The 24,323-nt window shown below is 37.8% G+C and overlaps 1 protein-coding gene across 1 annotated transcript; it reads left to right on the forward strand.

The window, feature by feature from the left end:
- The first annotated feature begins 773 nt into the window (after positions 1 to 773).
- Positions 774 to 23,955, forward strand: LOC148352241 (uncharacterized). Its single transcript, XM_088354994.1, has 28 exons — positions 774 to 1,153; positions 4,092 to 4,274; positions 4,422 to 4,505; positions 4,567 to 4,671; positions 4,738 to 4,893; positions 5,266 to 5,421; positions 5,747 to 5,896; positions 6,171 to 6,314; positions 7,066 to 7,209; positions 7,625 to 7,843; positions 8,126 to 8,170; positions 8,253 to 8,300; positions 8,368 to 8,394; positions 10,001 to 10,021; positions 10,198 to 12,687; positions 12,982 to 13,029; positions 13,098 to 13,235; positions 14,251 to 16,962; positions 17,411 to 17,479; positions 17,571 to 17,618; positions 18,703 to 18,735; positions 18,805 to 18,843; positions 19,291 to 19,356; positions 19,504 to 19,548; positions 19,617 to 19,649; positions 19,712 to 19,741; positions 19,822 to 19,842; positions 19,910 to 23,955. Exons 1-28 carry the CDS (start codon positions 1,144 to 1,146, stop codon positions 19,993 to 19,995), a joined length of 7,350 nt encoding a protein of 2,449 aa, XP_088211120.1. The 5' UTR covers positions 774 to 1,143; the 3' UTR covers positions 19,996 to 23,955.
- The last annotated feature ends 368 nt before the right edge of the window (positions 23,956 to 24,323 follow it).

Here is a 24,323-nt window from a genome sequence, read left to right on the forward strand (position 1 = left end):
ATGGTGTTGGGAATATCATGGTTTGCATGAGTGCAACTGCAAATCAATGTTTTTTTTTCCTGAATTAAGTTTAAGTACCACTAGGAGGCACTAAACATCAAATACAGAAAAACCCTTACAGAAAATTGTCAAGAGGCATACACAATTTGAAATTTTCGAAAAATATCAAATACAGGAAAAACGTTGAAAAAGTTGACAGGTCTGACACGTTGTTGAACATATACTTAATACACTATACTTTATTCAACACTGATAACCAACATAAGACTGAATTTTTTTTTATTCTACATGTGCATTTTTGTGGATAAACTGTCGCTTTTTATTAAAAACAAACAAAAATATTTATCATTTTAAAATTGAAAATGGACCACAATGCATTGCGAGCATGAAAAACAAAAATGTGCTGAATGTGCTGTCAATTAATAACTACGGTTACGGTTAATTGTTTTTATTTGATACTATGTATTTTAAAATATGATATAAAAAATAACCTTGAAATATTGTTATTTAAAATTAATAAAATTACGAATATCCAACGCACCTGTTATTTGTTAGATTTACGAGTGTCACGTGACACGCACCTGCACTATTCCTCGTTTTTAATTAGTTTACATATTAGAAATATCAATTTTAATATAATTTATTTTTGATTATGTATTTTTGGTTTGTATTCGCACCTTGGGATTTTCAAAAAAAAACAAAACTATTTTTACTGGGGTAAAAAACTTTCTAAGTGTTGTTTGCTTTTGCGTCACCAGAGGACGCCATTTCCACTCTCGCTACTTTCCTTTCCCCGATCGTCCCTGACCTCCAAAAAAGGTGTGTGAGAGCGGCCGGGCTAAGAATAACTTCAGGACGGGGGTCAAATTACCCCCCTGTTTTGTGTTGTGCATCGAAGACCGTTTAAAAATAAACATCCAGAGCCTCAGTTTAACGTCCTTCAACCAGAACCCCCCCCCTCGTTCGTTCATCGCTTTCTGCCAATGCCTCGGCACCGGCAGCTCCACAAGCACCCGTAAGCTGCACTTGTTTATGCGCTTTTGTCAATTTTTATTTCATAAAGAAGAAGACGTGATACGAAATGGAAGATCTTTAATAAGTGGATTTTTTTAAAAGTTCTGAAATTTGAAGTCGTCACCCAAGATGGCTGACGGTAAGTAGGGTTGAATGACGTCACGACCGGAGAAACCCTCTTTTTTTAATGTGTTTAACAGAGAAAAAAAACAGGTGGTTTGTAACTTACAGCCATACATTTATAGTTTGTTCAATTATAATTATTATTTTTTGTCAACTAAAACATTTTAAATATCCCAAATTACCAACGATGGTATTCGTTGTTAGCATAACAAGATAAGTGCTAGCTTCGTAATTTTCAACTTCCGGTTTTTTCACCTGTGTTTAAGATGGCGGACTATCGGTAGGCTTGAATGACTGGAGAAACATTTGTTAAAAAAAAATTCAAAAGCTAATAAATAGACCGTTTGTAACCTATTGGCATAATATATTTGGTCTTAAAAATGTGTTTATGTTTTTCTTTGACTAAAAGCTTTTGAATATTCAAATTTGACAACAATGGTCATCGTTAGCGTCGTCGTTAGCATAACAAGATAATTGCTAGCTTTGTATTTTCAAACGTCCTGTCATCCAATTAATTACGAAAAATGTTGCCTCTTTTCGTGTTTTGTTTCTTAATATAACATTATGACAGCCTAAGAATTCCGGTTATCATAAATGACTTAAAGTTATTGTTTAAAAAAAAAAATATATATATATATATATATATATATATATATATATATATATATATATATATATATAATGTGTGTGTGTGTGTTTCCAACGTGGTAACTTTTGGCCCCAGGTAGCCTCCTAAGAACTGCTGTACTGTTCAGAAAATAACTCACCTGTGCTTTTCAAGTCATGTTTATTTGTGACGCCCTTAATCACCAAAAGTCTCAAAGGGCTGCACAGATCAAAGACTATTGCAAACTACAGACTATTATGACACAATCCCCTGATCTAAAACCTACATGAGGGCAAGTAATACACCGATATTGTCAACATAAAATATAGGTTGTGCATATGCTATAGAATAGAAGTGTGTTTTAAGCTTAGATTTAAACATTTCCACTGGGGTTGCAGATCAAATCTGAGGGGGAAGAGCATTCCACAGCACCGGGGCCCGAATAGGTTTTCGGATCTACTGATTTCTTCTTGGCTCTTGGGATCTCTAGTAGACCAGCATTTTCAGAGCGAAGGCTCCGAGCAGGAACATGGGAGTGAATTCAATCTGAAAGATATGAGGGAGCAAGTCCATGCATGATTTTGTATACTACCAACAGAACCTTGAAATCACATCTTAAGCGAACAGGGAGCCAGTGCAGGTTAGCTAAAATCGGGGTCATGTGATCAAACTTTCTTGTCTTAGTTAAAAGCCTCTCTGCAGCATTTTGTACTAGCTGAAGGCTCTTGATTTTGGACTTTGGGAGACCGAAGAGTATTGTCTAACTGTTTAACTGTCTGTCTGTCTAACTAACTAACTAACCAACCTGTCATTATGTTCTGGCGCTTGACTGATCCTTTTTTAAACACAATTTTAATCATTACAACCCGGTTATTACAGGATAATAACATAGTAATTATGTTCTAAGTGTTATTTCTAAAAAGCAAACTGTTATCCCTTCGCGCTAATGAGTAACAAAAAAACTCTGATCTTTAAAAAGTATTAGTGACCACTGATGGAGCATACAAAACTAAGCAGTTGCACCATTGCCTGACCTTTTGCTCTTCATGATACAAAAATGTTTTTGCTGCAGATTTTGTTGTGTGTTTGAATATCTAATAAGCAACATTTAGGCTCAATAGCCTATAAAATATTTATAATTTGTTTTGTATCTATTTTCCTATGTGCAACTGACAGAACATGTCACCCAAGTGTGCTGAAAATGTCATTGCTATTAATACAAGCTATCACGTATCATGAGCATTAGCAAAAGTTGAAGCAGATGCAACTCTGTATCATTTTTAGCTCTTATTATTTTTTAAGTGGGGAAGAAGCAACTGATGACTTAGTTGGCAGGTAGTAATGATTCAGTTCCACTCCAACATTTTCTTCTATTGGTCAAAGTTAAATAAAAGTCCAGTTATAGGCAGGTTGTGTTTTTTTAAGACGGGTGCTTTAAACTATTAGTGTGAAAACTATCCATTCTTTTCAATAAAACACTATTGATTACAATAATAAGAAAAACATGTACAGTCTCAGACATGATTTTGGGTTATAAAACGGTATGACACAACTTAAAGAAGCTAAAATGATTGCCTGCCATCTCAATACTACAAAATCCTGAATGACTATTTTTGAAAGTTACCTGGTCCTCCTGGGGTTTTTAGCACTTACGGGCAGTTGAACCCCACATGTGATGGTCCCAGAGTCAAGTCATTTAGGCATCTTGTGCTTTTCCAGTGTTTCCTTCTCTAGCCACTAAAGTTAGCCATGTGGCTTCAGACTATGCCTTGAGTCAGTCGCTATTGTTACGTGCTCAGTGTCAGATGGCCTTTTTTTTTTTAGTATGTTCTTCGGCGTGCCGTTAAATTTAGGTACTTCCACCATCTGTTACTAACTCCCGCTTATGGCTCTTTTCAGCCGCTCCGGGTGGATCCATCTCAGGCTTTCGTAGTGTGTCTTCTTCTAATGCACACATTTTAGCTCATTCTAAGCTACAACGACCTTTAGTAGTGAATGATTGCACTTTAAGGGACACAGTTACAAATGTCTGGATTAAATTTATGGTTGTACATTAAATATTAAATAGTCTGTTAGAACACCCTCTGCTGCCTCCAATCGATGAAGAAATGGTATTAAGCAAACGTTTTTTCACGGAAGCCTCTTCATTTTTCTTCTTTTTTTTTGCTATCCAAGCAGCATCGAGATAAGCTTTTTTGACCCAGTTTTTAGCATTTTATAAATAAAAAAATGCAGGCAGGCTCATAAAAGATTAAAACATCATCTTTGTGTTCCACATAAATAAAACTTTATTGATAGTTTGTTTGCTTTTACACAACGTTTGCTCTTTTTTTTCCCTTACACCAAGGGGCCAAAACCACCAGTGGGTCCCAAGCAGCTACAGTATGGGGGACGCTAAAGTCAAAAGCGGTGACAGTGCTGAACAAGCTTCGAGTGTCTGTGGAGCTGCTCGTGGCTCTGGCCGCCCTCTTGTGCTGGCTGACGGTGGGCATTGTCATGTTCAACTTTGTGGAGTACAAAGCAGTGCCAGGTGCGTTATCTGTTACAATTTATCAGTAAATCAATGGACACCTTCCGGCAGTTGAGGCCTTGCTAGCCAAAAGATGGTCTAGTTCTATAGCTCACTTTCTTTACATTCCAGGATTCGGCTCCACAACCATTTTCTTGTGATTTTCAGACATCCAGCACATCATGTCCGACCCAGTCCAAGCTGCGTATGACGCTGCCGAGGAAGTGTCCAATCTGGTCAATAAGTTCCAAGGTACCAGCATTAGCTTTTTTAGAATTACCTGACAGGCTTGTGACTTTCTGCTCCTTCTTAGAATGCGCACCTGACTTAAGCAACCCCACGTCTGCAGCCACGTATGCATTGGAGGAAATTGGCCAAGCCAAAGACAAATTTGTGCATTATTTCTCTGATGAAGAAGGTAAGGAGTTACGATTTGAAGTTATGACTCAAGAATGTAAACATGTTCGTCTTCTCTTCCTTGCAGACGTGTTCTACCTGAGCTATGTGGACCCGGTGGTGATTGGCAGGGGACTTTTCCACTCCACCGACCAGTTAGTGAACGGGGTGGTGGCGTCAATCAGGGATGCCTTATGTGCTGCTGTGGATGTTATCTTAGATTCCGTGCAATATCTCAGCCAAGGTTCGTTGACTCTGATTGATTGAATCAGGTGCATTATACATACTAGACCCTAGGATACGACATGATTCCATCTGAGCTGGAAAATATAAGGTGAAATTGTTGTATAGGGGTGGCATGATAATTTGTTGTTGATGTTGTGTAGTGGGGAAAATTCCAAAGAGAGGGGCTGAAAAAACATCTTATTCCACACCGTAAAGTGAAAAATTCACAGGGTGGTGATGTTGTCTACTTGGGTCTACTTTAACTTCATAAAAGAAAAGCGAGATCATTCACATAATTGTGTTTATTTGATTTTTATTAATTGAAGAGCTCCTTGTAAAGCATCCAAGGTGATTTAGCTTAACTTTGTGGTTTTGTTTGTCATCTCCACAGCATTGCGTTCGGGTGCATTAGACCCGAGCTTCCTGAATCCGGTCCCGTGGTGCAGAGAAACGCTCTCCTGCGCCAATGACTTTGTGTGTGGATTGCTGGGCTCCATTCAGCAGTTTTTCTGCGGTATCTTGGATTCGATTCTGGATCTAGTCAAAGGTATCTGCCTTTCCTTAATTTCAAGGGACACAGTTTGTATTATCTTTCACTTGACAGTGTGGGAAAAAAATGTTTTATAGCATTTTCCCCACTTTACGACATCAACGACAAATTATTTTACAAGTTTTCTTATGGATAAATCAAGCCAATTTTCATTTACATACTTGCCACTGTTAATAAAAAATATGAAGTACATACCTCACTTTTTAAATGAGACAAGGTTAAAAGAATTACTGAATGAACTTACACAAATGCTTTTTAAAGGGCTTGTTGAAATCAAAGGTGATTTTGGTCAACTTTGTGGTTTTGTTTGTTTTCTAAACAGTGTTCCGTTCATTAGACGTGAGCTTCCTGGATCCGGTCCCCTGGTGCAGAGAAATGCTCTCCTGTACTAATGATTTTGTGTGCGGCTTGCTGGGCTCCATTCAGCAGTTTTTCTGCGGTATCTTGGATTCGATTCTGGATCTAGTCAAAGGTATCGGCCTTTCCTCAAATATAAAGCCCCAATGTGTATCATATATAGTAAAAATACTTCACCTTTATTCTAAAATAAAACGACCTCTACTGAATAATCATTACACGCTGCCACTTTAAGGGTCTCAGTTACAATTGGCTGGATAAACCTGCTGGTTATACATTATGATTACACTCTCTATCAGAAAAGCCTTTGCTGCTCCCATCTGAATCATTCCTGGCTATTAACTGCAAATTTCCCTAATAAATGCATTTTAACAACCATTGCTTTTCAGTCAACATTGACATCAGCTGTTTGGACCCTGTGGCGTTTGGCAAGACTGTTGTCCATGTTGCAAAAGACTTTGTCAACAACATCAAAGAAGGCCTGCAGGAAGTGATGGTCGTCATCACAGACGGAGTACTTGAAATATTTGATGGTAGGGTGCATGCTAAAGTGCTTAGAAAATGCTCATTTTTATTTTGTTTTCAAGATTATAAACCCTATTAAGTATTGTTTTGAACTGAGAAAGTATTAGTATTTCATATTCTAGTGTCCTCATTGTTCGTTTGTAAACTAAATATCACTATACTCGAGATTGTTCTGGATTCTCAGCCCCAATGATGAGTCTGAAATGTTTACTCTTTGACTGAACACGTTTCTGTAATACATAATGCCTACTGCTAGGTGGCACAAATTTCCCGAAAATAAATGAATAGTTATTAGATCCCTTAAAAAATATGTTAGATCCCTGCCAATATAATTAAAGGAGCTGGACGGAATTTTTAACCTTTTACATTTTGTCGCCATTTGTGTCATCATTGCAGCCTCAGTCAGGTCATTCATGACGTACGTGCATGCATGGATGTGCATTTATTTAGGTGCGCACGAATAAAATTTTTTTTTCAGCTTTGTTAGGGTTTAGGATGGAGCATGACCTCACTTTCCAGATTTACCCCCACCCCCGATTAACCCCTCTTTTATGTGTTTGGCCCGAACAGCTTACCTAAAAGTAAGATAAAATCAGATGGGCGTAGTTGAAATTGAAGCATATGCTTAGGATGTCGAGATAAATCTGATGTTTGTATATTAATCATTAAACAGTCTTTTAGAAACACCTTTGCTGCCCCCAATTAATTTAACTTCTTTCATGAAAGCATCCTAACAATCGTTTTTTGTTTTTTTTTCAGTAAGCATCGACATTAGCTTTTTGGACCCTGTGGCGTTTGGCAAGACTGTGGTTCATGTTGTAAGTGATACTGTTAACAACATCAAAGAAGGCCTGCAGGAAATGGTGGTCATCACCATGGATGGATTTCTTGAAATAGTCAACGGTATGTGGATGTTATAGTGTTTAGAACATGCAGATTTTTTCTCTTATTCACTTGTTAAATAGTTTGTGGATCAGAGGAAGTACAATTCATATTCTACTAAGTATCCTTGTTAATTGACTAGATTTTACTATAGTTGAGACTGTTCTGGATTTTCCAGTGCAATGATGATCTTGAAACACCTGACTTGATTTTCACATTCACTCTAAACAATGACATGCAATATATAATGCCTACCACAACAAGGCGAACATTCCCTATATATAACCTAATGGCTATTTAGTGTCCTAGAAAAGAAATTCATGCCTACTAACTGTGTCTATACTAAAAAATAATTTGTACAAATGCTGGAAGGTTTAACATATTTTTTTAAAACATCAAAATATACATTTGACACATCTAACTGTCCCTCATTCAGATGTCAAAGAAACTTTCTACTTCAGTCCCTCTGCCGCCCTTAACCGGACTACTGAAATCATAGTGGAGCAGTACCAAATGCTAATCGACGCCATCGCGGGGGCCATGCCAGACATTGACTTTGACCCCGGCAAGACCGTGAAAGACACCGTGCTGCAGCTGAGTGACAAGAAGGACTTGATTGTGGCCTACATGTCCGCCATGATTTTCAGCAAGCAAGGTAGAGATGGGATATATGGGCGGAGCTATTCAAATGTCCCTGCAAATAGAGTGAATTAATGAAAAAATGGTGTGCAGTACAGTAGACCCCCGCAATACACTTTAAGATGTTTTTCAGCCCTTCTTATGGCATTTCCTCCACTATAACACATTAACAATACATTTGGCAATGTGGTTTTTGTAGTGATTATGTTTCCTGCCTCTTGAGAGAGACTATCATTGCAGAGATGTCCCCAATTATACTGACCTCTGCAATGACATTTGTCTTTTTTTTTTCCCCCAGTGGAACCTGTCGCTACTCTGCCTGAAGATGTCATCCTTAAGAAAGGTTTTCATCTTATTTAAATTCAAATGTACATTGTTCAATTGTAATTATTCAAGTGTTTTCATCTTTTTTTTGTTTTTTTTAGATGAAAGTGAAGCGCCTCACTTGAACATCCCCACAGTGCGACGCAAAGGTAAAATTGGGTTTTGTCGTATGCTCTTCATGGAATTGTGGTTGTCTGACTGATCTTTAAAATGCAGGCGAGTTTCTGCCTCGTATGTCAAAAGGTAAGACCATGTGATGGTTGTTGTTGTTATGCCAGTGGGAAAACTTTTTAAGACGGTGAAACCTCTAAAATCAAATGCATATTATCATAATGAATATATTTTTAAAAAGGTTACAGCCTACTGGTATACTTTTTCATGATATTCTAGCACAGGGGTCGGGAACTTTTTTGACTCAAAGAGCCATAAAAGGAAAATATATTTATTTTATTTTGGGAAAGAGCTACACCATATATTATGAGACAAATTTACTAAATTGCTAAACCCGCGCCACAGACAAAAGCTTAGTCTTCAGCCCATTTATTTTTGATGATTTGATAAAAATTATGAAAAGAGAATAATGCCAAAGCCCGTGTTCCAAAATCAACAAACATACCACTTTAAACTTGTCTCTTTCTTGCAATTACTCAAGATCGGTTAAACTCATTTTGACCCTTTTTTTTTCATACATATTGGTTTCAAAACCAGATGCAAGCAGTTATTTTGTAAAAACATCACAACATTCTGCAAACAGGGGGCCTGATGTGATTACCTTTGGCGCAGACGACATAGGGCGAGTGCTTGCACTTTTTGCATAGCTCCACCCATACCTCCCACTCACCCAATCAAATAACTAAGTTCTCTTTCGGTGTTATAGCGTATTTACAGTTTGTTCTGTGGATTCATCATAAGGTATCTGAACACTGAACACAGATTATATAGTGAGCTTTTATATCAGATTCTCAGATTCAGATTCTGATACTTTATTGTCATTCTTGTACCTGTGTATACAGAACGAAATGTTGATACATCTGACCCGCACAGAATATAAAGGATTCTTTAGCGTTGTACAGCCAAAACGAGGTTTTCTTTTTTTTTTTTGTGACACCTTGACTGTAAATTGTAGTAAAAAACATGCCCTATATATTCTGCGACGTATTGCTTCTCTTTTCAGCTTTGGTTTGGCTTTGCGTGTATCTGAACAGGATTAAAGGCTTTAGTTTTGAATGAGATGGAGAAAATTTGCATGCAATCAACTTGTCTCTGAGCCACAGGTACTCATAGAAAGAGCCATATATGGCTCGCGGGCCATAGGTTCCCGACCCTTGTTCTAGCATTTTGAGATGGAGTTTTTTCATAATCAGCAATAATATAAAATGCAATATTTTCGTTAATTTATAATGAATCATGACTGTATGACATTTTTTTTATTCCATTATGGAAAATGTTGTCACAATTTCAAATTTCGGAGACATTCCTGTACTGAATAAGGTCATTGTCACTTTTCCACAAAATACTGAAAATAAATGCTGTAGACGGACATAAAAATCTCTCACCTTTCGGAGAAGATCTTTTAAATCAATTCATGCCTGCATAGAAATTCGTGGATAGGTGTTTAATTTTGGAGGTTACGCAATCTTTTATGCATGTCAAGAATATAATTATTGCTTTATTAATTTTTTTGTAATCATTGAAAGAATGTGTCTTCTTACATGTATTGTTGTATATGTTATGAGGTCAAATGCAACCTAACATTTCAAATCTACTGGGGGTTTCCAGTTTTACAATTACTTTAATATTGGTCTCCTGTCGCTACTTTTCCACATTACATCACAAATTTTCGTTGCAGTTTTTGAAGTTGCACTGGATTGTCCAAGCGTCTTTCTTGCAACAGTTTGACTCCGCCGCTTAATGTGCTCGTCCGAGCTCGTACATGAACACTAATGCAAGCATGTCTCCATGTGTAATAAACATTTGTAAAAAACATGCATGTTTGGGTGCCTCATTACACCGCATCCCACCCGTCATGACAAGTCGGCCGTGCAGTTGCAGACGTGATGTTGGTGGCAGACGAGGCCCGTGATCGCCAACGAGACGAAAAAGAAAACCAAGAAGAACTTCAGCCTCATGTTCATCAAGATGAAGGAAGAGAAGAGGGCACAGTAGAGGATAAAAAGGTAGCTGAAGAGGAGAAGAACACTACACAGGTCTTCTTGGAAAAGGAGGGAGGCAAGAATAACAATGATGAGGTGAGGGCTCAAATTGTAGACGAGCAGGAGAAGAATGGCGATGAGAACGCTCCACAAATCCTCTTCTTGGAGGAGGAGGACGGAAACTGGCTCCCTTACCAGGGGGGTGAAAATGAAGAGGTGAAGGCTCAAATTGTAGACTGGGAGAAGGATGAAGATGAGGGGGAGACCAATGATATAGAAAAGGAGGACGAGGAGGCCGAAATTGATGATGAAGAGAAGGAAAATGTCAATGAGATAACAAGAGATCAGGAGGAGGACACATTTGCTAGAGATGAGAAAGAGATAACCCAGGCCCGAGAGTATAATGAAGAGACATCTGAAACTTCTAATCTGGAGGATGAAGAAGAGAAGTTCAAAGATGAGGACATAACCCTTGACGACAAAACTGATGAGAAAGGCACGAAGGATGAAACAACAACTTGGGGTGATGAGGATCAAAATCCGGCCATCAATGAACATGACAAGCAAGAGGAGGATACGGGAACATTTGATGAGGAGGAAGAAAAAGAAAAGGAAACAAGCACAGGGGATGAGGAGGCAGAGGTAGATGACAAAATAATTTTGGACTATGAAGATAAGGTAGACACTAAACAAGAGACAACTTCAGGTGATGAGGAACAAAATCTGTCCGTTGATGATCATGAAGATCAGGAGGAGGTTAAAACATTTGATGAGGAGAAAGCAACACTAAAAGATAATGAAGAAGACGAGGAAACCCCCACAGGTGATAAGGGGCAAGAGTTCGATGAGAAAACAAACTTGGACAATAAATATGAAATTGACATCAATATTAGGACAAGAAAAATGGGTGATGAGGAGAAAAATCCGACTGTCGATTATCATGACAAGCAGGAGGAGACGATAACATTTAACAAGATTACAAAAGTAAATCTTGATGAAGAAAATGAGGTCACAAGAGATCAGGGGGAGGAGGAAACATTTGCTAGAGATGAGAATGAGAAGGAGAAAACCCAGGCACAGGAGTTTAATGAAGATACATCTAAATCTTCTGCTAATCTGGAGGATGGAGAAGAGCAGTTCAAAGAGGAGGACATCACAACACTTGACGACAAAACTGATGAGAAACGCACGGAGGATGAGACAACAATTTGGGGAAATGAGGATCAAAATCTGGCCATCAATGATCATGACAAGCAAGAGGAGGATACGGGAACATTTGATGAGAAGGAAGAAGAAGAAAAGGAAACAAGCACAGGTGATGAGGAGGCAGAGGTACATGAGAAAATAATTTTGGACAATGTAGATAAGGTAGACACTGAAGAAGAGACAACTTCAGGTGATGAGGAGCAAAATCTGTCCGTCGATGACCATGGAGATCAGGAGGAGACGACGACATTTAACGAGGAGATTTTTACAGTAAATCTTGAAGAAAATAAGGTCATAAGAGATAAGGAGGAGGAGAGTACACTAATACGCGCCGATAATGAGGAGGGACCTAAAACTTCTGGAATTAAGGATGAAACTGAGGAGGCTAAAGAGGAGCGGTCATTATCCTATGAAGACCAGGATAAAAAAATACTTGATGAAGAACATGAGGAAGATGGCAAAGATGAGACAACAACTTTTAGTCATGAGGAGCAAAATCCACCCAGCGATGATCATGACACCATAGGGGAAACAACAGCATTTGATGAGGCAAAAGGTGAAGCGCCCGGAGATGAAAAGACAGCAACACTTGATGAAAATGTGGAAGACACTGAAGATGAGATAACAACTGAGAAAGATAAAACGGTAACAATAGATGATGATGATGAAAAACAGGAGAAAACTATCAAAGATGATGAGGAACAAGAGGTAGAAGGTGAAACAAGAATTATGATTGATGAAGAAGAGAACACATTCTCACTAGGTGAGGAGAAAATAATAGGGGCGAAAACAGCTGAAGAGGATGATGTTGTTGATGTTACTGAAAAGGAGAGAACATTAGCTGAGACGGAGCCTGAGTTGGAAGAGGAACCAAATAAAGTGGATGAGGAGCAGACAGGGGAGGAAAAAACAGAATTTGTAAAAGAGAACGAGAAGGAGGAGGAAACTAAAGTTGAAGAGGAGAAGAAGGTAGAAAGGTTTAAGACAACTAAACTTGATAATGAGGCTAAGGAGGACCTTGAAGAGACAACTAAGTTTATTAGCAAGTATGATGCCATCAAGAAAGAAGCTTTAGAACACGAGGACGATGTCCAAGACGACCCTCATCACTTGGTCGAAGGCGATTTGGACAAAGACAAACCTGCTTTTCGGAAACATCCACGCAAACGCGACACAGGTACACTAAAATGAATAATGATCATTCCATCTTTCCACCATTCTTTTAGGACTAATCGTGAAACAATGACTGATACTCAAACGGGGACCGTCAATCACCGTCACAATGATGCTGCTTTTGCGACTTGTCCAGCTAAGTGTGCGGTTCGAATTCAAGCTAGCTTAATGCAATTCACATTGGTCACTTATGAAAAAAAAATTAATTGGACGGATGAAGTTGACGGGTTTGTGTTTTTCTCATTGAAAAAATAATTTGTATGTATGATAATCGTTTTGTTTGTTTTGTATTATATAGCTGCTAAGAAGCAGCCGGCACCTGTAAAGGTCAATGTTGACGTCAAAGGTATGTTTATTAGCTCTGTTTGGGATTCAATGATTGTTTTCAAATATGATTTGTATTGCCAAATGCAGCCCTTTTAAAAGACAAAAAAGAAGAGAAAATCGTCATCAAATATGGGGAACTGCTGGAAAACAAAACAACAACAAAACCACCAGAGAAACTCAAAGCCATCGTCAAAATCCTGAAGAAAAAAGCTAAAAAACCCAAAGGTATTTTGTTATTGTATTCCTTTAAACACATTTCTAAAAGTTAAAGGTGGGGTGCGTAGATGAAAGTATAATATTTACTCTATTCAGAGATTCAGATTCAGATCTACTTTATTGTCATTCTAGTACACGTGTATACAGAACGAAATGTCGATGCATCTGACCCCCACAGTTTCCTTGAATGTACAGATATAAATAAAGTTGTATTGTATTTTGGCTACGTATAGTATTTTACCATAGTGCCGATAGTGCAAGAAGAGTAGCTAACCAGATGTGCAAATCGGGCAGTCAGGTTAACAAGTCAGGTACACAGTAACATTAACACTGTAACAATAACGCTGTAATTACAATAGTGCAGAGAGCAATGTGCAAGGAGTGGCAAGCTATAAAAAACTGCCAGTAGTGCAAAAGTCAGATTAGCAGCCGTTTAGACTTAAGTTAACTATATGTTAGATTGACCATTTAACAGTCTAATGGCCAGGGGGACTAGACTATTGCGGAGCCTGGTGGTCCTGCACCGCACACTGCAGTACCGCTTCCCAGAGGCTAGCAGAGTGAACAGTCCATGATGGGGGTGAGAGGGGTCCCCGGTAATGTTCTTAGCATGGGATAGGCAGCGCTTCTGGCCAATGTCCTGAATGGAGGGAAGTGTAGTCCCGATTATTTTCTCTGCTGTCCTCGTTACCCTAACCCTTAACATATTAAGTATGTTTTAACAATGCTCAACTTAGTTCAGAGGGCCCTTGTGCTTTATTTTCCCTGGCACCTCTCTGCTTTTATCTAATTTTTATGAGGCTTGTTCGGGGCAGAACAAACCCTCAAAAAGATGAAAAAAAAGAGTTTATCCGAGCACGCCTCAGAAATGCATGAAAATCACATGTTACTCTGCCTCCATCTCCTGGTTTAAAGTCATGATTGCAGCCTTAAGTTTTCAAATGTCACACCCCACCTTTAAGCTTTATTACATTACTCTATAGATTAATGTCAACGTTAATCACTACATGTGCCTCAATTTTAGTGGACCCCCTAAAGATGACGCTTAAGGGGCCACAAGTTGAAACTGAAGTCCATGAAAACAAAACAGCTATAAAGAAGCCTTTTTTGGTAAAAATGGTTGCCGAGGATACAAGTTATTTAAGAAAGCCTGCCAAAGAGGAGAAAAAGGAAAAGGACTTGTCCGAAAAAGAAACAAAATATGAAGCCTTACACAAGAAGGTAGCGCCAAAAACTCTCAAAGAGGTTAGAGGGCCTTTTAGAAAAGTCTCAACACTTCAAAGGGGAGAAAAAGAGGTCAGAGAATCTTTCGGGAAAGCAAAGAAAACTGCAAAAAAATTGAAAGAAACCATTAGAAATGAAACAGATGTTGAGAAAGCTAAAAAAGAAGTAAAGGTCAAAAACTCGAAGATGGAAGTCAAGGAACTTAACAGGATAGAGAAGGAGGTAAATGAATCACATTTAACAGCCAAGGGGGTAAATGAAACTTTGGCGGAAGATAAGACAATTCAGAAAGAAGCCAAGGAGGACAAAACTATAGAAATAGCCAAAAAATCACAGAAAGAAGTTAAGGAACCTTCTGAAGAAGAGAAGAAACCTCCAAAAGAGGATGAAAAAACCCTTTCTCAAAAAAGGAAGACTGTAAAGAAACCTGTAAAGAATGTCAATAAAACTTCTGACAAAGCTAGGAAACTAGATAAAAAAGTCAGGGAAGTCAAAGAAACTCTGGAGGTTGTCAAAAAACAACAGAAGGAAGACATAGAGCCATCTAAGATTAATATACCTCCAAAAGAGCAGGGGGAGGTCAAAACCCTTTCCACAAAAAAGGAGATGAAGAAACCACAGGAAGTAGAGGAACATGTCCTGGAAATTTTGAAGGAAAAGAAGAAAGCTATAAAAGATGTCAAAGAATCATCAAGGAAATGGGAAACTCTGAAAGAACCTCGCAAACAAGAGAAAGACGTCAAAACAACTTTTGAAAAAGAGAAAGCCCCTAAAGAACACCACCAAGATCATACGGAGGGCAAAATAACTTTGAAGGAAACCAGAGGGCTACAGAAAGAGGATAAGGGAGTCAAAAAACCTTCTGATAAAGTCAAGAATGTTCAAGAACGTCACAAAGAAGTGTCTGAGGCCAAAGTAACATTGAAGGAAGCCAGAAGGCCACAGAAAGAGGACCAGGGGGTCAAAGAACCCTCTAAAGAAGATATGAAATCTCCCGAAAACCTTAAACCTTTGAAGGAAGAGAAAGAATCTGAAAAGAAACTTCCAAAGGAATTAAAAGATCACAAAAAATCTTCCAAGGATGTCAAACATCAGAATGAACTGAAAGAACTTTCGAGCAATAACCAGGAAGTCTATAAACTGACAAAAGAAGAGAAAATGGTCAAAGAACTTTCTAAAGAAGATTTGAAACCTCCAGAAGATCTTATAAAACCTATGAAGGAAAAGAAAGAATCTGAGAAGAAACTTCAGAAGGAAGGAAAAGAAAACAAAGAGCCTTCTGAGGATGTCAAGAAACTTCAGAACGACCCTTCTAGCAAAGAAAAGGAAGTCCATAAACGTAAGAAAGAAGAAAAGACGGTCAAAGAGCATGCTAAGGAAGATAAAAATAATAAACTCAAAGATGAAAAGGAACAAAAGATTCTGCAACCACCTGCTAAAGAATTATCTAGAGATAGATCCCACAGAAATCTAAAAATCATTGGTGCATTACTCAAAGAAGTTGAAGAGAAAGGACCAAGAGAGGACATAGAAGGCCAAAGGCGTCTTAAAGAAGTGGGAAAATATCTCAAAAAGGACCAGCTCAAAGAAATCAAGAAACCAGGCATGAAAGAAACATTAAATGTGTCTTCTGGAGCATTAAAAGAACAACATGAAGAAAAGTTTAAATTCAAAGCAAACACACCAACTTCCAGGAGAGTTTTCAAAATCGAGGACGCAAAGAAACCAATAGATAAGGGAAAGGAACCCATGAAAAATTTTACTAGAGAGATCAAGAAACCAGAGGTCCAACTTTTGGAGAAGAAAGTAGAAAAAATTCTACATGTCAGAAAAGAAGGAAAAGATGTCAAGAAAGCTCTTGGAAAAGAGTCAAAGATCCTGAAAGCAAATGACTTGGTGAAACCATCTCACGTGGTCCACAAAATACCTGAACCCTCTGAGAGAAAAGAGAAGAAGACTCCACTCAAGGATGTCAAATCTTCAAAAGAACAGATAAAGCTCCAGAAAGTGACTGAAAAGACAACAGACATCCAGAAACCTTCTCAAGTCACTGATGAAATTAAACCTTTGGAGGAGAAAGAGGAAAAGAAACCTGATGACAAAGTAACACATAAAGTAGACGCCAGGAGACTCTCTAATGAAATTGATATCAAGAGATCCATCAGAAGACATAGTGACCTTCACAAACCAACCAGAAGGGAGAAAGGACCTGAAAAAGAGGTAACAGAAGAGAAGATTCAACCCAAAGAACCTCCCCAAGAAGTGAAGGCACAGATTGAAGAGAAGAAACCTCCCGGGAAAGAAAAACAAATCCAAACGACGGATGAAACGCAAGTAAGGAAAATCTCCAAAGAACCTCGACTGTCCATGAGGGAAAGGAAACTGGCTAAACCACAGAAGAAAGAAACTAAAGACCTTGGTTCTGAAAAACTTGAGAAGCCCAAAGACCAACTGAAGGAACCCTCCAAAGACGCAAAAGAGGCCAGGAAGGAAGTACACAAGTTGCTCTCAGGTACGTTTGCCAAAAATGAACGCTTAGCTACAATAAACTCCTGGTCTACAGCATCCCCGCCATACGTCAGTTTGGCTTTATGCTGTGGAATACAATGTTTTTAGCCTCTCTTTTTGTCATTTTCCTCACTGCATTATCACAATTAAAAAATTTTGCATGCCAAAAAAAACAAGTTATGTCTCAAAGATGGCTGTCTGCTATGGGTTTGCTTCACGGCACTATGAAAATACAGATTTGCTATTGGCTCAATTACCTCCCACAATGCCCCCCTTTCTCCTTATTCAGTTCAGAATTTCGTGTGCTTCGCAAAACTGATTTAAACTTTTTATCTGATATGTTTTTACCCCCGCTATACGGCAACTTCACTTTGCAAACCCCACCTGAACGGATTTCAGGGCTCTACTGTATTTCTACTACTTTTTAAAGGATCAAATGTTTCATTTTCCAGGAGAAGAACGTCCTGCCAAAAACTTTTCCCTGGTGAAAGAAAGAGTGAGGATTGTGCCAATGAAGAAAGGTTGTTTTCCCTTTTTTGTTCTACTTTTGCTCTTCATTTATTCCTTTAATGCATCTTTTTTTCTGTTTTGTTTTCGATTGCTCATCATCAGTTATCGCAAGGCCAGTCAAAACAAACCTGGAGACAACTGCTAGGACACGTATGTATACTCAATCGTAACCAATTCTTTTATAGCTAGCTTAACTCGCGCAGCTTTAAGCGGGGAAAACATTTGCCAAACTAACACAATTTGTATGACGTAGATATTGGAGAAAAACTCACCAAGAAACAACTTACACTACTGTCCAAAAGTTTTGGGTAGTTTCCAATCTGCAGTACTTTCTATTTCTTTTGCAACTAATTTGATTCAAATAAAAAAGTGTGACTTTTCATGGAAAACACACTATTGTCAGTGTTTCCCAATTTTTTGGAGCAGGCACACTTTTTTTTTTTTTTAAATAAAAATTTTGAGGCACACTCTATCTGAAATGTTTTACCATTATTTCTTAACACCAGTCCCCCTTTTACATCTTAAATGATCGTGTGGTAACATGGGTAATTCATTTTGGTTTATTTTTGTTCTAATTTCTGATTTTACTACAGTATATTTTAACCTGTGTTTCAAGATTAATGTATATTTTTCCTTGTTTTTTAGAAAACTAGCATGCTCTTAAAATAAGTAAAAATTATCAGTCAGTGAAGTATTTTTTTTTTACCATATTCTATTTTGTTATTTTCTTGTAATAAAAATCTGCAAATTCATGTGCAATCTTTTTACCTCCTTTCATAGAAACCATTGCAGTGCAAGCTTCGTACATCTAAAAGGGTTATTACATAAAGTTTTACCTCATGAACAGATCATTAGAATGTAAAAAGAGAATGAAAAAAGTAAACTGCTGCGATCTACCGATAAGGATAAATGGTAGTTACTTGGCTGATCACCAGCAGAAAGCAACGGTATTGAGCAATGACATGCTTTTTTTTTCAAAGATAGCATTGGTCAATCTCCTACGACACACTACACAAAGCATCAAGGAACACCATTGTGCCCCGGCACACTGGTTGAAATACTTTTCTACAGTCGTGTATGTTAAAAAAAATTCTAACAGGAAATGTTGAAAGTACGTGCAATCGGCATGTATTCTCTAACCTCTGTGAAGAGTGACATTGATTCTGTGCACTGAACTCATGATTTCGATGCTCTTTGAATGTTTGAATTCATGTTTGGTTATTTTCTTAAACAGCAGAAGATATGAAACCAAAGACAAAACTAAGAGGTAATTATTTATATTCTGTGATTGTATGCTCAACAATCATTTTACTTTTGTATTTGTTTTATTTTGAAGAAGCTCGACTAGAGGCAAAACAGAGTGCATCTGTCAAAGGTAATACAATGGCTGAATATTATATAGATATAAATTGTTTATATAAAAAAAGAATTTTGCTCGTCAAAATGGAACCAAACAGAAAATCAAAATGGCACCACCCACAATAGATGCATTTAGAGAATGAGGACGTATTGAAATGTTTTTTTTTAGGAACCAAACAGAAAATCAAAATGGCACCGCCGACAAAAGATGCATTTAGAAAATGAAGACGTATTGAAAGGTTTTCTTTATGTTCAATGTTTATGATGCCAGCCAATCACAAGTCCATATTGACAGTTTTTTTTTCTTCTTCCCTTTTTAAAATGATTTGTGGTTTATTGTGCTTGTTCTTGAAGGTATTCCTATCATGCTCCTTATGAAACCTTTGCATTACTGTGTCTGTTTTAAACCAACCAACCTGATATATTTTTAAAATTATTATTATTATCTCCCCCCTCCCCCTAGTGTCTGTCCCAGAAGACAAGACGGAACCAAAAAGGAAGAAGGCCGAGGCAATTCTCAAGACAAAAGGTAGATTTATTTTATTTATTGACCTGTTGGGTAATTGAGCCACTCGTGGGTAGAAAAAGAGAGGAATGCAGAGAGTTGCATGAAAAGCTGGGGCCATGTTCATTCCAGAACACCAAAGACTGTGTTAATGGATTTTGTTGTGTTTAGAAAAAGTGATGGAGAAGAAGTTACCTAAAGAGAGCCTACCTAAAGGTATGTTCTTTCGTTTTCTTTTTCTTTTTGTTATTGCCAGAATCCACCCTATTTTTTCTTGTTTACAGAAGACCGAGTTCTGAAAGAGATTCAAGACCAAAGTAAGTTGTTGATCCTTACTCGTCATTTTCCTCTTGTTAACTTTTTATCATTTTTGGTCTAGATAAATCATCCAAAGAAGAGCAAGTTCAAGGTAATGTTTGATAAATGAAATAAAGATTGAGCGTTTCTTTTTTTTTTAAATTATTTAAATGTGTGATTTTTTTTCCTCAGCGGACTCTGATGTTACGGAAGGTGAGTAGGAAGTGACATCGCCTGATGTCAACTGACAGGAAGTGATGTCATTTGACTCCTCCCACAGAGGACGTCCCCTACTTCCAGTGTTTCTTCGTCGACGAGGACGAAGCGCAGTTTCCTTTCTACGCCTTCTCCCCGCTGCAGGTTTGAGGTGCCGGCAGCCTTAGGAGAAGGACCACTTCGCTGAAGTGGGGCATTGTGGGTAATGGAGTCGTTTTAGTTCTCCTTTTGGTTGAGCTCTCCTGGCAAATATGTGCAGCCAATGTCATTCCTATCCAATTATCTATTTAAAATGATTGCTTTTCTTTTTTTCATTTGGCCATAATATATATATTATGTTTACATTTTATTTTGTTCATTTTTTTTTTGTCATTTTATTGACAAACTTCTCAAATTTTAGAGTTGTAGTAACTGTAATTTAGGTGACTCCTTTAATTATTTATTTAGTTTTTCTTTATATTTTCATGCTTAGTTTTTCCTTTCTTTTGTTTTTGTTTTTTTGTTTTTTTCCTGTTTGAAAGCAACCCTTGTTTTGTTAATTTGAGTCACTAAACAATTGTCATGAATATATGTATATAGATACAGGATTTGTTTTGTACATTTTAGTTGTTATATTTAAGTGAGGGATATCTTATTTGTTTTTTTAAGGGGGGGACACTTTTTTTTGATAAATGGGTTTTATTCCCAAAACATGAAACGATGATTCTTCAAAACAATTTTAATACAGAGTTTCTTCAATTTTTTTATTTTTTTTAACTTAAGCATTTATTTATAGCTTTTTTTAAACCCTTGGATTTTCAATTACAGTATTTGATTATATTGATGCAAATTCTTCGAAACTGCAGCTTTCCTCTATCGATAAAAAACATACTTTTTTTGTTGTTCGATTTAAAGAAAGAAATGGTAAAGGGGTTTGGATGATTTTTTGTTTAAAATCAATTTCATTGACTAGACATTTCGTCCACGTTTTTTGTTTTTGTTTTTGATGTCATTTGTTGGGGTGGTGGAGTGGGTTATTTATTAATTTGTCCTTTAACTGGTGTTGCCCAGGATCCACCCGTCATTTTTTTTTCTCTTGGTTTTTTGATTTCTAAATGTACAAATACATTATTAATGTCATAGTCAACTGGGGTGCCCCCAACTTTATTTGTGTTGTACCTTACATGCTGCATATTTGAGAGCTCCCAAAACTTGCAGATGGAACAAAAAAACCTGAAAAGTGGAATTCCACAAGCATAGCCAGCGTAATATTTGGCTCATGTTTGTGTTGACCAAAAACGGCAATGACTACTGATGGACGTTACCATGGCGACAAAACGGACAAAAAGCAGAGAATTGTTTTTTGTTTATCATGACGGGACAATCCAACACTTTTCCTTCTTATAAGTGGGAAAACTCTGGTGTTTTCTTTCAAATACCACCAAGATTTTGACATTTTTTACTGAAATGAATATATTTATATATTTATATTTCAACAATGACGTATCTGGTGAAATAAGTACGGTCAAAGTGACCTGAAATCTGCATGTTTGTGTGTGTGTGTGTGTGTGTGTGTGTGTGTGTGTGTGTGTGTGTGTGTGTGAGAGAGAGAAAATGTAATAGAATAACGTAGAAAAATATTTTTTTCACAGTGGATATAAAAAGTCTACACACCCTTCGTCGCATGTTAATGATCTCCCTTGTGTTTTGCCTTATTTTGTAGTATTTTTGACTAGAAAAATCTAGTTATACTTTTAAAGTGTCAGTGTTTCGTGAGTAGCGAACCCTAGCGGATTAAAAAAAAATATTTGCTCTATTTCAGTAAAACAATATTAATTAATATGGTAACAATAAGCAAACATACATGTTCTGTCTTCTAAACGTTAGCTCAGGAGGTAGAGCGCTCGTCTTGGGATCAATGGATCCCAGTTCGAATCCCGGCTCGTCCGTGTTACTTGTCGAAGTGTCCTTGGGTAAGACACTGAACCCCTAATACCCCCAATAAGCAGGTTAGCGCCTTACATGGCTGCAAGGCCGCTATTGGGAAATGTGGAGCACATTGTAAAGCGCTTTGGGAAGTCATTGACTTGAAAAGCGCTATAGAAATGCAGATTTTTTTTAATCACATATTTAAGACCCACAGGTTTAGATATTTTTAATGATAATACAGTATTTTCAGACACATGTTTTGGCTGCTAACTTACAACTATGGAAGCCCGAATGGGGATTTTGCTGAAATAGCTTTGCCTTGTGGCCACTTACCATCAGCTAAATCCAGAATTTGATGGTTCTGGCACCTATCACTTTTTTCCATTGTTTTCTTCTCTAGGCACTGAAGTAAGCCACTTGCCCCAGGCTGTGGCTAGCAGCTATTGTTATTTTTAGCTGCCCCTGTTTCATCTTTTAGTGTCTGGTCTTGCAATATTTGGTTGGCCTTTTTAGTAGCGTTCCCTTCCTTGCTGCTACCACTTCCACCAGCTCTGACCAACTTCAGCTCGTGGTTCTATTCAGCTGCTCCAGGTGCATCCAGCTGGCTCAGTCTGTAGTTGTTACTGGTGTGGATCATAAGCAGCTTTCTCCTGATATCACTGGCTGATATTGCTGCAAGAAGTAGGCTACGGAATTTTGTCAAGAAGTACCTTCGGGCTTGCATTGTCTATTTCCAATGCACACACAATAAAAGGACATTATTGTTGGAAACATTTTGAAATCATAATTTTTAATTATCTCAGACAAGCGACTTGGTGTTTTATGAAGGTGTGTAGACTTTTCTCGAAATCAATTTGTTGTTCATAATGGATGTGCAACCGCAGCATTGCATCTGATCATTGTGCTTGATTTGACAATGTCATTGTAGAAAGTGAACTTTTAACTCATAAATGTCAATATTTGAATTGTGTTGGAAGCAAAAAAAGTTCTGAATCTGTTTGGTCTCTAAACACACAAATAATCATCTAGGAGTTACAATAATGGTGTATTTTGTAATCTATTTTAACCAAAATCAATGGCGTTGAAAGGTTTTTGAAAGATGAGTGTTAGCATTAGCCTGCCAATGACGTTTTGCATAATATGTTGGCATTAAGCTACAGTGACGGACTATAACATTTTTCAGCCTTTAAAAGACCTGTACGGAATTTGGAACTTTGTTACTGTCTGCTGCCATCTCCTGGCTTGTGTCATTGTTGCAGCTTATTCATGCTGCACGTGCAAGTCCATGCATTTCTTAGATGCGTTTGAATAAACTTTTCTCTTTTCATCTTTCTTGGGGTTTGGGTTGGTATTTGGACTCAATTTGAAGCAGGTTCCTCCCTTTTTTACTTTTACCATTTTCATGAGCCCTGACAAATGGGAAAAAATGTCCTACGGGAACGAGCATGACGTCACTCTCCAGTACTCCCCCATCCCCGTTCCTCAAACCTAATGTGTTCTGCCCCAAACTGTTTTGCTAAAAGTAAGAAAAAGTGGATAATCTAGTATATGAGCTCTTTGAACTCAGTTGGGCATTGTTAACCCCATCTCCAAGAAATTTAAAAGCGAGTCTGCTTATAAAAAATTACAAGCGAGCACAACTTGTAAAAATCGAGGCTTCATTTCATTCAGTGAGAAATCCTCTTTAATCTATTTGATAAGTCGTTTAAAGGGGCAGTGTGTAATATTTAGTGCCTCTAGTGGTACAAAAAAACTTAATCCATTAAAAAAATCATTGATTTAAAAAAACATACAGTAACTATGATACCAATGTTAATTTTTGTAAATGTTGATAGGTGGATAAATGTGTATTTCTTTTACATAGCAGAATCCATACTTAGTAGTATGGCATCTTGCTGCTACAATGTGCTTATTTGGCAATGTTTTTTTGTCACAGAGTGGTCAAATATTACACAATGTACTTTTCAAGTTTTCCAATGATTAGCATTAGCCTCTCTATGAAGTTTTGTATGATATTGTTGAGCTACATAGGCTGAATTCAAAATGTTCTGCCTTTATTTAATCGAAAAGTGTTTTGGAAGAATCAATGCTCCTTTGATTTCATTCATTCTTCCGAAACAAACATTTTCTTTGCTCTGTCGGCTAACTTTGTGTCCTTTTTTTTGGCAGAACGCAATAAACTCTACAACGAGGCGCATTTTCGATCCGAGTCCGCCTTCCAATCCTTTGTGTGCATTGACAGCAAAATTGGCAGCGGGAAGAAAAGAGCGCCCCGTGGTCCCAGTGTGTCACGCTACCGGGTTGGGGTTGGTCCTCTCCCATCGTATGTTGCCTCCACGTCATGATGCCTAAATCAGATTAGTCACATAACCCCCTTTCGGATCCCATCTGCGCTCGTATGTGTGTCAATTCTGCAGGGTTCACTTCGGTTCATTCCAGCCTTCCGGTCACATCGCCCCCTGTGGCTGCCACCTGGCAGAAGCACAGGGGCCCCAGTGTGCAAACTTTCAATAGGTTGCATGTAAACCACTACCGGTGTTTGGCAAGTTACTGAAAACTCATTTGTTGCA

The sequence above is a fragment of the Urocampus carinirostris genome, chromosome 15 (assembly GCF_059441175.1).
Source record: "Urocampus carinirostris isolate Australia breed hairy pipefish chromosome 15, RoL_Ucar_1.0, whole genome shotgun sequence".
NCBI classification, from domain to species: Eukaryota; Metazoa; Chordata; class Actinopteri; order Syngnathiformes; family Syngnathidae; genus Urocampus; species Urocampus carinirostris.